This window comes from Eretmochelys imbricata, chromosome 1 (assembly GCF_965152235.1).
Source record: "Eretmochelys imbricata isolate rEreImb1 chromosome 1, rEreImb1.hap1, whole genome shotgun sequence".
NCBI classification, from domain to species: domain Eukaryota; kingdom Metazoa; phylum Chordata; order Testudines; family Cheloniidae; genus Eretmochelys; species Eretmochelys imbricata.
In genome coordinates, this window is record NC_135572.1 from 360,640,726 (window position 1) to 360,653,909 (window position 13,184).

Below are 13,184 nucleotides of genomic sequence, written 5' to 3' on the forward strand. Positions count from 1 at the left end.
CCCTGTAAACCGAGCACCCTGAGTCCAGAGCCTCCAGCCCTCTGGCGGAGCTGGCCTGGGGTACTCTTCCCTCCTGAGCAGGTGGTAAACTGGTAGGCCCCCTTGCCTGGGTCGTCTGCCCCTCGTCCAGCTGAGTCCCTACCTAGTTAACCCTGGGTAGGTTGGGTCTGCTCAGTCTGTCCCTGAGCCCGGGGCACTGGGTCCGTACGTGGCCTCTCTGGCCACAGTGATAGCAGCTCAGGTCACGTTGGTCCCCTCGAGCGGGTCGGAGGGGCCTGACGCCAGGCGTTCCCCTCTGGAGGGGGTTCTCCCTATTTCCCCGGTGGGAGGCCCCATGCTGACTCTCTCTCTGTATCGGGGGGGGGGCCTATTCTTTTGGGACTCCTCCCGGCTACCCCCTGACCGACTGTTCACAAACTCGTCGGCCAGCTGCCCTGCGTGCTGGGGGTTCTCGAGCTTTTTGTCCACCAGCCACAGCCTCAGGTCGGAAGGGCACTGTTCATACAGTTGCTCCAGTACGATTAGGTCAAGCAGGTCCTCTTTAGCTCGGGCCCCAGCTGTCTACTTGCGGGCATAGCCCTGCATCCAGTTGACCAGTTGTAGGTAGGTGACCTCAGGCGTTTTACGCTGACTCCGGAACCTTCTCCGGTACATCTCGGGGGTCAGCCCAAACTCAAGGAGCAGGGCCTGTTTGAACAGTTCATAGTCCCCTGCCTCCGCCCCTGTCATTCGGCTGTACACCTCCACGGCTTTGGGGTCCAGTAAGGGGGTGAGAAACTGGAGCCTGTCTGCAGGGTCAACCCTGTGCATCTCACAGGCATTCTCAAAGGCCGTCAGGAAGCTATCTATGTGCCCCCCTCCTTCCGCTGGGCCAGGAAGCACTTATCAAAGCTCCTTGCAGTCTTGGGTCCCCCCGCACTCACCGCAGCCGGGGCCCCACTGTTCCTCAGCCTGGCCAGCTCCAGTTCATGCTGTCTTTGTTTCTCCTTCTCCTGACGTTCCCTCTCCTTTTCCTGACGCTCCCTCTCCTTCTCCTCCTTCTCATGTTGACGTTGTTTCTCCTTCTCCTCCTGCTCATGTTGATGTTGTTTTTCATGATCCTCCAGCTCCCTCATTTTCATCTCCCTCTCCCATTCCAGCCGCATCCGCTCCAGGGATGGGGAGCTCCGCCGGGAGGATCCGCCGCTGGCTGCCGGGGTCAGGGTGCCCTCGGTATTCACTGGGCTTCCCCCAACCCCTCCCCGAGGCATAGGTAGGAAGGGTCTCGGGATGTCCTGGGCAGCAGTCTGACCCCTCCTAGCCCGGTCAGGCCCCAGGGCCCATGCTGCATCCATCGGGCGGCTTCCCTCAGGGACAGGGATCGGGTCATCCAAGCGATCCCTCTCCTCCAACTGGGCAATCAGCTGTTCCTTGGTGGACCTCCCGATGCGCAGCCCCCTCTGCCTGCACAGCTCCACCAGCTCGCTCTTAAGGCGTTTAGCGAACATCTCCCTGCTGGCCATTCGCAGGCCGGGCAGCTTCCCACGGTTTCCAGGAAAAGCCCCTAGTGTGCCAGTCCTTCTTGAGGTCACCAACTCTTTGCCAGGGTCGAGCTGCAGACTCCTCCGCCCCTGGGACCGCTTGCTGCAATCCCCCGGGGGACCCTGTTACTGCAAAAGTCCTTCTCTATGGTCACACATTCCCAGGGGTTAACCGGCCCCCGAAACCGTCTCTCTCTGAATCTTCAGCACGCCTGGTCCCCGTCACTCCCCCTTCGTTTTACTGTTCCCCAGTCACTTACTGCAGGAAGTGCCGTTCACGGGGTGCAGTAGATCCCACCTCTGCCAGTTGTCACGGAGTGTGGGGGAGTCCAGGCCCTGCACCCCTCTTCCTGGGATTCACTGAGACTCTCCGCCAGCCAGTAAAACAGAAGGTTTATTGGGCAACAGGAACATAGTCCACAACAGAGCTTGTGGGTACACCCAGGACCCCTCAGTCAAGTCCTTCTAGGGGAGCAGGGAGCTTAGATCCCAGCCCTGGGGTTCCCTGTGTTCCTCCACCCAGCCCCAAACTGAAACTAAACTCCCCCAGCAGGCTCTCTCCTGCAGCCTGTCTTCACATTCCTGGGCAGAGGTGTTACCTCCTCCTCCCCCTCCTGGCTCAGGTGACAGGCTCTCAGGTCTCCCATCCCCAGGGCACATTCCCAGGTCAACACTCCCCCCTCCCTGCTGTGTCACATCGTCACATATGTATACACAACAAGAGGCCCCAGTGGGGCAGAAGAAAAAAAAATGAGGGAGGCCATGAATTTAAGTGAACAAATTCTGAGCTCACTGCACCTTCAGCCGTCGTCTGGGGCCAGTTCCCCTTTTTACCCTCGAGCTCTGCAGGAGAAGAGGAGGAAGGGGAGGTGAGTAGCTCTAATGAACTTTGCTCTGTAGCAGATTCCAAGTTTGTGCACTGGGACAAACTTACCTGACATGTGGAACTATGCAGACTCCACCACAAAGAAGAAAAATTCCTCTACTGATCCCTGGGCAGAGTGGTTCTGTGGGAGAGGAGCAGCGTCTCTTGCCTTGGGCAAGGTCTACACTATGAGCTAGAGGTGAGATTCTTCTGCTCGCGTACACTCGTCAAGCCAGCGTGAGTATAAAGAGCAGTGTAGCTGCAGTGCCATGGCTTAGCCATCCCAAGTACAAACCCGCCAGAAGCTGCTGGGTATATACGTGGCATGGCTAAGCCACGCCTCTGCGGCTGTTACCCAAGCTACCATGGATACGCTGCTATTTGTACTTGCACTAGCCTGCTGAGAGCTAGCGTCAACATGTGTACATGAGCAGGGGAATCACACCCCTCGCCACCACTCTAGACATCGCCCAAGAGACGTCCGGAATCCAGCTGTGCCTATCAGTCTCCTAGGGCAGGCACTTACAGTAGCACGCCCATCTCCTCAAGCATGAGGGGAGTTCTTGGCCTCAGCATAGAAGAGGTGGTGGTGTGGAGGAAGAGGTGGTGTGTCATTTTCACTTCTCCAATGTCCAGTCCCATCGTGAAGATCAGAGTGTAGCACCCCGCCACCAGGTGATGACTGACCCTAAAATGACCTAGGAGAGTCTAAAAGTTGCTATGGAAACTGTGAGATGGAAGCTGTGAGATCCAGAGCAAATGCATAGAAGAGTTTCAGTTGGTGAGAAGAATCAAACTCATTCAGAGCAATTTGTCTCAATTCCAAAAACAGACCAGATAAATCGCCAACAGAGAGAGGAATCTCAGGGACCAGGGTGCCTACCCTGTAACTAAGACAACTCCAGTGTTTATTTCATTCTAGGACTCATATACCAAGGGAGACCACATTGAAGGTGGGATGCCCGATACAGGTGAGGACAAAGTGTGCATGGTCAAACCATTCCGAACCAAGTCTACTACCCCTCTGGACAAAGGCTCAAAGACAAAACAGGGCCAGAAGCATGAACCAAAGAAGTTCAAGTAAGGTCAGGTGTCTCAGCCACCATTAAATTGAGGATGGTGATGGATTTACAACAACCAACTGTATGCTAATACCATGAGCTGCAGGTATGAGTCTTATTCCCATTGTCCCAGAATTATGATCACAATGAGACCAGGGGATTCCACCGGGACTATGGCTGATGACTGGATTTCTGAAGCTGCTATTTCCCAGTACTTTGAATATTTCTATATTGCTCGTGTGTCCACGCCCCACAATGGAAAGTGCTGCTTCAGCACTGCGGCTATGCCTCATGCAGCCCCCCAAAGAGTGTAACCACCAAACACAGGACATCAAGTATCAAACCTTAAGCCTCTTCCAAGCAAACGATGAAGATGACAAAAGACAGAGGTCAGTGGGTTAGGAACAGCGTAATGAAATAAGGCGTATCTATCACTGAAGTATCACCTCACAATCTGAAATAGATTTATCCTACAACACCCCTGTGAGGTTGAAAAGTTCGGTCATCTCATGGTACAGAATAGCACACAGAGACTTGCCCACAGCCACACAGGAAGTCTGTAATGAGGGAGGGAACTAAATTATTTTGGGGAAGCTTGATGGCCTGTTATACGCAGGAGGTCAGACTAGATGATCACAATGGTCTCTTTGGGCCTTGGAATCTGTGAATTATGGGTCCAGAGTCCCAGACTAGCATCCTAACCACAGCACCATCCTTTCCCTCATGAGTTTACTTGACTCTGCAGTGGATACACCACATTAGATATACGTCTTCCATTTGTGCTTTGTTTACTTTTCAGTAATTAGTTTGGTGCAAGTGTGTGGTTCGACATCGGACATACAACACTGGGATCTGAAGAGAAGGATATTGTGTGGCCTGTAAGACCAAGGAGGTTGTTCCAGGCACAGAGGAGAGTAAGGGAAGGTGGAAGTGCTCATGGCAGATGGAGGGAACTGGAGTTGATAGAGTGCAGGTCCTGGGCCAGGAAGCAGCAAGTGATGAGAGAAGAGAGGCAGGCGGGGGCAGAGCTGGGTAGAGACCTGACAGCGAGGACAAGGAGTTTGAATCTGAGACTGGTAGAGCCAATGAAGGGACTTGAAAAAGGAAGGGGGCAGATGACACGCTCAGAGAGGCAGGACAAGAAGAGGAGTTCAGCAACAGCATTTGGAAGAGAAATAGGAACAGGATCAGCCCAGGATCCCAGCTCAAACCAGACTTCAGACCAGCTGCCTCATAGGAAAGTACAAAAACCACATAGGGAATAACCTGACGAGTGGGGCTGCTTCTCCCCCAACCCAGTCAGCTAGTGGCTGCGACCTCCCTTCAAGCATGGGGGCTTACAGCCCGTCTGTTTTTTTTACTCCAATTCACATAGCTGGGGATGTTTTCACTATTCACCTAACTGCCAAGTACTCGTTTAGATGGCAAAGTCCCTGAGGCAGGGCCCACCTGTTTCTGTATGTCTGTCCAGCACCCGGCCCCAGGACGTGCCAAATCAATAATAAAGTTATGGCTGTTGTAGGGTGAATGGACATCAGTGCCTGGTCTGTGCACTTGTCTGTGAGTGCCGTTACTCTGGGAGCAGGAAACACCCCATATACTTATTGTGATAACAGTGGGCACAGGAAGGGATGGGGGCTGGTTTATGTTTTCTTCAGTCACATAAACAGGTGGGAGGGGTGAGTGGGTTATCCAGAAAGATGGAGGCTGCAGCCCCGGCTGGGTGTCACCAGGGCATGGGCAAGGCTTCTGGAAGTGGAAACGGAGGATGAGTGGATTGGGGCACGCTACAGAGGAAGAAGCAGGGCTTGGCAGTTGCTTTAATCAGGGGAACGTAAAGGGGAGAGAGGGGTCAAGGATGACTCCCAAATTAACAGTTTGCGACCATGGGAGAGTGATGGGTTCCCAAGTGAGCCACACCCATCCCTCACTAATCAGAGATCTTCACCCCTACAAGGAAAGGAGTACTTGTGGCACCTTAGAGACTAACCCATTTATTTGAGCATAAGCTTTCGTGAGCTACAGCTCACTTGAGCTTTAGCTCACAAAAGCTCATGCTCAAATAAATGGGTTAGTCTCTAAGGTGCCACAAGTACTCCTTTTCTTTTTGCGAATACAGACTAACACGGCTGTTACTCTGAAACCCCTACAAGGCCTGCCCTCAAAGCCACCTTCACCTCCATGACCCTCTGATATGCTTCCCCATGGCCTCTGATAGTAGTGTTGTGGCCCCCAGAGTCATACAGACTCTAAGCCATATTTATACCAAAAATCCCACAAAGACTCATTTGGCTGCAGAGCCCCACAGCCAAATGCCCATTGTCTAACCTGCCTGGAGTCTCTTCCGCCAGCTATCAGCAGACACAAGAAAATACAAAGCATACAAACTTGAGGAGAGGAAACTGAGAAAGCCTGAGAGAATAGGAGAAAAGCTGGTCGTTACGGGAGTAACCCCGCACCATGACAACCGAACCCGTGAGAAAGGGAGATGCCATGCTGAGGGCTGGCAAGTTTCATTACACAATTTGCAGACTAGCAGATATGAGTAGGACACACACACACAAACACACACACACACATACATGTACTGAAAGACACACCCACTTGCACACAAAACCCTTCTGTGATACATGCAGAAAAAGACAATCGGTGAATGCTAGGAGGAAATCACTTGTGGGGCTCAAACCCAAATCAAAAGGGTCTCCACCCACAGCAAGGTCTCGAAAAGGAGCAGATCTTCTATTCAAAGCTGGCAGCCTCTCTCCAAGCCTTCCCTATAGGTACCATGTCTCCTGGGGAGCAGGAGGGGACACAGACAGACATCACTGTGGCTATGTTCTCCCATACTGATCTGATTACACTTCAGTGCTGGGTCTGCCCCAGTCTTCAACCTGAGATTTCTGGAAAAATGACCCTCTGTCCTAGGAATCCCCTGCCTTCCCCATGCTCCCAGCTCAGGGTTAACGCTGGTTAGTCAATGCCAATAAATGAGCTCAATCACTCTCCGTCCCAGAGGGATTCTTTCTGGTAACAATTCCTGGTAATATGAGCCACAATAGCTACAATGGGAGCCAGATGCACTGGCAGCGTGAGCCGAGGAATTCCCCAAGACAGTGTGGGGAATGGAAATGTCCCCTTGATGCCAGCAGGGGAGACCCTGATCAGGCAGGGCTGGAGGTGTGGTGACAGCACAGTCCCACAAGTGGCCGCCTCAGAACAGAGGCTCCACCACACGATTCTTCTTCCCAGCCTGCATTTATGCCCCAGCACAGCCAGTGACTGTAGTAACTGGTCTCCAAATTCACAGTCAACGTGGGGGCCTGGGGCTGCACACGAGCCCTGCTCTGAGGGGCTCCCTGTCTGAATCACGCATGCACAGAGCATGCACACTGTCCACATGCAATGGGCTGAAGGTGAAACTCCTCGGCGTGCAGAGTTTTCTGCACAGCACAGAGTCTAGCAGAGACCTGCCAGTCAGGGTGCAACGGCTGCACATTTGCCATGAAATCCCAGGTGTGGACAATGTACATCAACAGAGTTAAACTCTAATGTGCCCGGGCATGAGACAAGGGGAGGGAGAGTCCCCGGAGAGCCCTGCTGTACGGGGGCCCACGGGCTGGCAGTGTGTAACACCAGTGCAGCCAGCCAGAGCAGGGCCCTGTAGACACGGAGCTTCCCCTCCCAGCCCCAGCCCTGAGTGAAATAAACCAGCCCTTACCTTTGGCCCCTCGCAACACAAACCCGAATCCCTCATGCTCCCTCTTCTGCAGCACGGCCGTCTTCTCCTCGATGATGTAGTCACTGGGCAGGAAAGAGCACAAGAGAATGATGCTAGGGTTAGATTTCAGCACCATGCTGCCAGGCGCAGGTGGCCTCTCTGCCTTTCACACGGAGACCTCTTCGGAGCAACCATCGCTCTCAGCACGGAGCTGGGCACAGTCTCTCTCCCTCCCTCCCTTGCCCACTGTCAGAACAAAAAGGCGAACGCTCCTTTCCCTCCCTGTGTGGGTAGGGGTCAGCCCTGGCCGCCTGGCTCTCCCTTCTGCCCACGGATCCCCCTCTCAGTCACCTGCATGTGTATGCAGAGAGCTTACTGATCCCACACTGGGCTTCCCTTTACATGATGCCCTTAGCATGTCACTGAAGAGTGGGGTGCCTGAGCAGAGGAGTTGCAGGGGGAGGCAGCCAGCCAGCCAGCCATCTGGGAGGATTCTCTCTGAGACTTTCCTGCGGGCTCTTGGGAGGAAAAGAATCAGGAGCCTGTCAACAGGGAAGGTGGCTCTTGAGTAAGTTTCCTGGGAAAGGGAATGGCAGAGGTTATCTCCTCATCCTGACGCTCTGATCTTCTGTTAAAATCCCCCCACCCCGTTGCTAAGTAACGGGCTGTCATCGGGGAAAAAAAGGGGGGGGTGTTCATTTCATTGTCCTGTTCCAACAAAGCTGCTCTCTCTGTCCTCAATGGCAGCTGAATGAGAAGAATGAAAATATATCCAGTGGTAAAGAGAGGGAATCAAATGCAAAGCTCTGAACCGACCCCAAGCCTTAGCGACCCTTTCAACAGAAAAATGTCTACACATTTTCAGAGAGCTGGGGCGGGGGGTGGGGGGGAAGGGGAAGGGGGGAGGGAAGAGACAGAGAAAGATTCTCTTAGTGAACGAGAGCTTAAACGCAGCTCTGTAAATCCCTCCCAGCAGAGCCGCATGTCTGACATCAGAGTGGAATTAATCAGAGATCTCAGTGCTTTTCAGCAGCACAGCGAAGGAGTTTTACTTGCCAAACCAGAAAGAGCAAGGCACAGCAAGAGGGCAGGGAATGTGCCAGTCCCAAATCCACAACTACATGCGTGTAGCCATTCAGGCTGATACACCCCGAGTGCAGCAACAGAGAAACAAAGAGCCAAAGCATCCAGGCACTGCCTGGAGAAGTAAACCCTCCAGGGACACCTCTGCATGGTTCCCGCGCACCGGAGGGAAAAGGAAGCACTACAGACGGACACCTGTGCAAGACAGACAGAGTGTGCACCACACACACACTGCAGTAGAAACTCCCTTCCTCAGCACACCCAGCTGCACGCACTGCATGCAGAGACCCACACCCATGAACACACACATACTACACACTAATCCACAGTGCTGGATCCGGCTGCTGCTGCCCTCCACTGCTTGGAATGAGCGTCACAGCTGATCAAGGATTTCTCACTTCCCCGATGGAGCGTGTGGAATTGCTCCCATATACCACCAGCATCACAGCAGTATCTGTATGCCAGACTCAGAGTAAGAAGAGAGCTGTATTTCTGGATTGAAAAGGGGGTGGGTTCCAAGTGCTATACTTCAAGGTGCATGCAGTGGGCACTTAGCTGGTACCTTGGCATTAGCATCTGCCCAGCCACAAGCCATTGCAGACCAGTGTTTGAATTAGTAGGTGGCCCCTTATATTCTGCACTGAGTGTAGCCAAATCTGCCAGCAGCTTGGGTGTGCTCGTACACACCCCTTAATGGAGGAGTCACAGCTTTAGATTCCTGCTAGAACTGTCACATACTAATAAATACAATCGCTAAGAATAATACCCTGGCTCTTACATAGGTAAATACACAGAGATGCATAAACACCTCTGTTTCCCAAATCACAGGAGGGATAAGTACTGGGGGGAAAAAAGTGACATTGTGGGGAAGGAATCTGCTGTTTTCACTGCCATTTGTTTGGGAAAAGCTACAGAACCTACTTGAGTTACTCCAATATAGAGTTGATCAGACCTGATTACACAGTTACCTTCTGACTTACTACGTTCAGCTCATTGCCCTGGATCGCACAGTTTGGGCAATTTGGCTCCATCAGCATTTGGATACCATGATGCTGAGTAGAGCCCTGAGCAGACACAAAATTGTATCCGCATCTGATCCGCAATCTGGATAAATGGTCAGTGAGTATCTGCGGATTCGCAGGGCTCGAATACTAAGGATGATGTAAATACAGAGTGGGTCTGATTTACATCTCGTGGAACCTTTTGACTATTCTGATGTGACACTTCACTCCTTTGGCTCTATCAACTTTGGATGCACCACTAAAGAGTTTATCGTCTACAAGGGCTGAACTATAAACACAAACTGTCAGCCAGGAGGAGGTGCCAGAACTTTGTTTTTAATCCATCTGTGAGTGTCCAGGATGTGGACAAACATATCCAAAATCTGAGAAGAAGTTTTCTACAGAGGAACTAGATCATAGTCATTTCTCCTGGGAGACCCAGGAGCTCTTACAGTGTGCTGAGCATGGCCACCTTCGCGGGATGGAATGATGATGCAGCTACACAAGCCGTGGAAATGTCTTTACTGTCAGAAGGAACTATCAGAAATAAAAGGGCTTGACAAGTGGATTTTTCAAACCTCTCTGCTACCGGAGTCAGTGGAGCAGCTGTCTCTGCTCGCTGGGGAAACATTTGGGTTTCTGAAGCAGAAGTCCATACATTTGATTCCCATGCTGCCTGTATGTCAGTGGTTCTCAACTGTGGTCCACCACTTGTTCAGGGAAAGCCGCTGGTGGGCTGGGCCCATTTGTTTGCCTGCCGCGTCTGCAGGTTCAGCCGATCGCATCTCCCACTGGCAGCGGTTCGCCGCTCCAGGCCGATGGGGGCTGCGGAAAGCGGCGCGAGCCGAAGGATGTGCTGGCCACCCTTCCCGCAGCCCCCATCAGCCTGGAGCGGCGAACCGCGGCAAATGGGAGCTGCGATCGGCCGAACCTGCTGACGTGGCAGGTAAACAAACTGGCCCGGTGTGCCAGGGGCTTTCCCTGAACGAGCAGTGGACCACAGCTGAGAACCACTGCTGTATGTAGATAGCTGGAGACGGAGGTATCTGTGTGTAGGTTTGTCGCCATGGATTGTACACACACACACACTGTAAGTAATTTATGCCAGGAAAATGCATGCACTGCAGCTACGTAAGAGATACCGTGGTGTGTGGCATGTTATAAAGCTGTCTCAGCTCGTTTAGGACGGGTGCACTATTCATGAACAGCAAAGCCCTGAGTTATGCGGGTCACCTCAAATTTGTGCCAGTAAGATTTGAATCCCACCTGACAGCCCAGGCATTCCGCATGATTTATTAGGAGGGGCAGCACCGCTACTTATTAGTCTGTGTGTTAGTGTAGCCCCAGGAGCCCCCCGCAAGGATCCGCACTCCCATGCAAGGTGTTGTACGAACAAAACCTGACTGCCACGCTGTCCCCTCCCAAGGAGTCTACAACCGAAGACAAGAGACACCAGCTGGCCACAGACTGATGGAAGAGCATAAGGAGACGCCGCTGTCAGGTTTTTGCTGGGATCCTGGCAAAGGAGAGTAGTGAGGAGGCTTTGGAAGGTGCATGATGAGGCAGCTTTGCAGAAGTTTCTGGGGAGCACCCCCCAGGCACAAGGGGCAGCAGGGAGAAAACAGGCAGCAGATTTTACAGACCAACAATTTTTCAGGTTTTTTTATCCCTGCATTTGTAAGTTAAGGTGCCGAACTTATGAATCCAGTGGCGCAGGCCTCAGCGGGAGAGAACACGATGAATAACATTATGATTTAGAATCCAGTCGTGCCCAGACACGTGAGCACGGCACAGACACACAAGACACCTCTGAGGGCACATACGCACAAGACACCAATGAGAGCCGCAGCGAATGGGGATGGGTGGATGAGGATCACAAACAAATCGATCTAGGGCACTGATTCCACCCCCATTCCTGTAGTGCCTGAGAACTCCCCACGCGTTAATGTATTTATCCTCACAACCCTCTGTGAGGCAGAGCGGTGCTGTTATCCCTGGAGCAGAGAGCAGGTATGGGCTAGATTCACAAAGTGGTCTTAGAAGTTGCAATGCCTGACTGACTCTGCTGTGCTCCTCTGGCCAGTGGAATTCACAGCCCCGAGCTAGGCGCCGGGGCTCCCCACACATGGTATGGGGAGCGTTAGGTGCCTAAGAAAGAGTCTCAGAAGCCAGTAAGCTGAGCGGGAAGGCACCCAAGCCAGCCAGGAGTGAAATGCAGAAGAAAGGCACGGGGCTGAGAGCCCAGATCCGCAAAGGTGCCAGAAGCTCCCAGGGATCTGGGCCGGCTGGAGGGAGGCACCGATCCCCACCCCGCTTCTGGAGTTAGGCACCTAGGCCAGGGCAGCCCTGTCACAGGCAAAATGAGAGAAACACCTGCCCCATTACAGCCCACAGTTCCGTGGTTGGGCTCTCCCTTGCGATGGGAAGACCTGTTTTCAAATCCCCGCTCTGGCTCATTTGGAGCAGAGACTTCAGCCCAGGCTTCCCCCATTTCTAAGCGAGTGCCTGAACCCCCAGGCTGGGGGGTATTGTGGGTGGGTCTGAGTTTCGCCTGTGGAAGCTGTTCCAGTGTGTAAATAATTAAATAGAGGGAGGATTTGAACACTGGTTTCCCACATCCCAGATGAATGCCCTAATCACTGGGTTATTGTGTATTCGGGAGGACACACAGAGAGCCAGCCACCACTATTCCCAACCAGCTAGTCCCAGTGATCTCTGCGGTGGGTTACACCTGCACTAAGCACACCTACTGGATCAGTCCCCCCAGGCAATATGGGGGGGGATGCCTGGCTTCAGTGTCATGCCAGGGCTTAGGTGTGAGTGCAGGTTCCCACCAGCTCATTAGCTGTGCCACGGCATCAAGACTTAGGTGGCTTTGCATGTCTACAAGTGGAAACGGAGGTGCCTCTGTGGATGTAGGCACCCCAGGGTGTCACGGAGTGTGGGGGAGTCTGGGGCCTGCACCCCTCTTCCTGGGATTCACTGTGACTCTCAGCCAGCCAGTAAAACAGAAGGTTTATTGGGCAATAGGAACACAGTCTCAAACAAAGCTTGTGGGTACAACCAGGACCCCTCAGTCCAGTCCTTCTGGGGGAGCAGGGAGCTAAGACCCAGCCCTGGGGTTCCCTGCATTCCACCACCCAGCCCCAAACTGAAACCAAACCCCCCGCAGCAGGCTCCCTCCTGCAGCTTCTGTCCATATTCCCGTGCAGAGGTGTTACCTCCCCCTCCTGACTCAGGTTACAGGCTCTCAGGTCTCCCAGTGAAACTCCCCTGCCACATTCCCAAGTCAACGTTCCCCCCTCCCTGCTGCGTCACATCCTCACATCTCTCCCCCCTTCGAGACTGAACTGAGCGGGGTCACTCTGACCAGTGACCTGGGGAAGTTCAGGGCCCCCTCTCCGGGACAGCGCATCCGCTATCAGGTTGGCACTTCCCTTCACGTGGACCACGTCCATGTCGTAATCCTGCAGGAGCAGGCTCCACCGCAGGAGTTTGGCGTTGCCTCCTTTCATCTGGTGCAGCCAGGTCAGCGGAGAGTGGTCGGTGCACACGGTGAAGTGTCACCCGCAGAGATATGGCTCTAGTTTCTTGAGGGCCCACACCATGGCCAGGCACTCCTTCTCGATGGCCGCGTAGTGTAGCTCCCGGGGTAGCAACTTCTTGCTCAGGTACACGATGGGGTGTCTCTCCCCCTTTCCATCCTCCTGCATTAACACCGCCCCCAGTCCTGTGTCTGAGGCATCGGTGAACACCACAAAGGGCTTGTCAAAGTCTGGGTTTGCCAGAACTGGGCCACTGACCAGAGCCTCCTTCAGCGCCTGGAAAGCCTCCTGGCATTGCTCGGTCCAGACCACCTTGTCTGGCTTCCCCTTCTTGCATAGCTCAGTGATGGGGGCGGCTATGGCGCTAAAGTGGGGCACAAATCTTCGGTAG

The 13,184-nt window shown here is 53.4% G+C and overlaps 1 protein-coding gene across 1 annotated transcript in view; it reads right to left on the minus strand.

Moving 5' to 3' along the window:
- The window catches only part of SHANK3 (SH3 and multiple ankyrin repeat domains 3), a 667,177-nt gene that overhangs the window by 100,026 nt on the left and 553,967 nt on the right, over nucleotides 1-13,184 (minus strand). Inside the window, exon 14 of the mRNA XM_077807959.1 lies at nucleotides 7,165-7,247. Within this exon, the coding sequence (XP_077664085.1) occupies nucleotides 7,165-7,247 (83 nt within the window). The remainder of the gene's footprint in view (nucleotides 1-7,164; nucleotides 7,248-13,184) is intronic.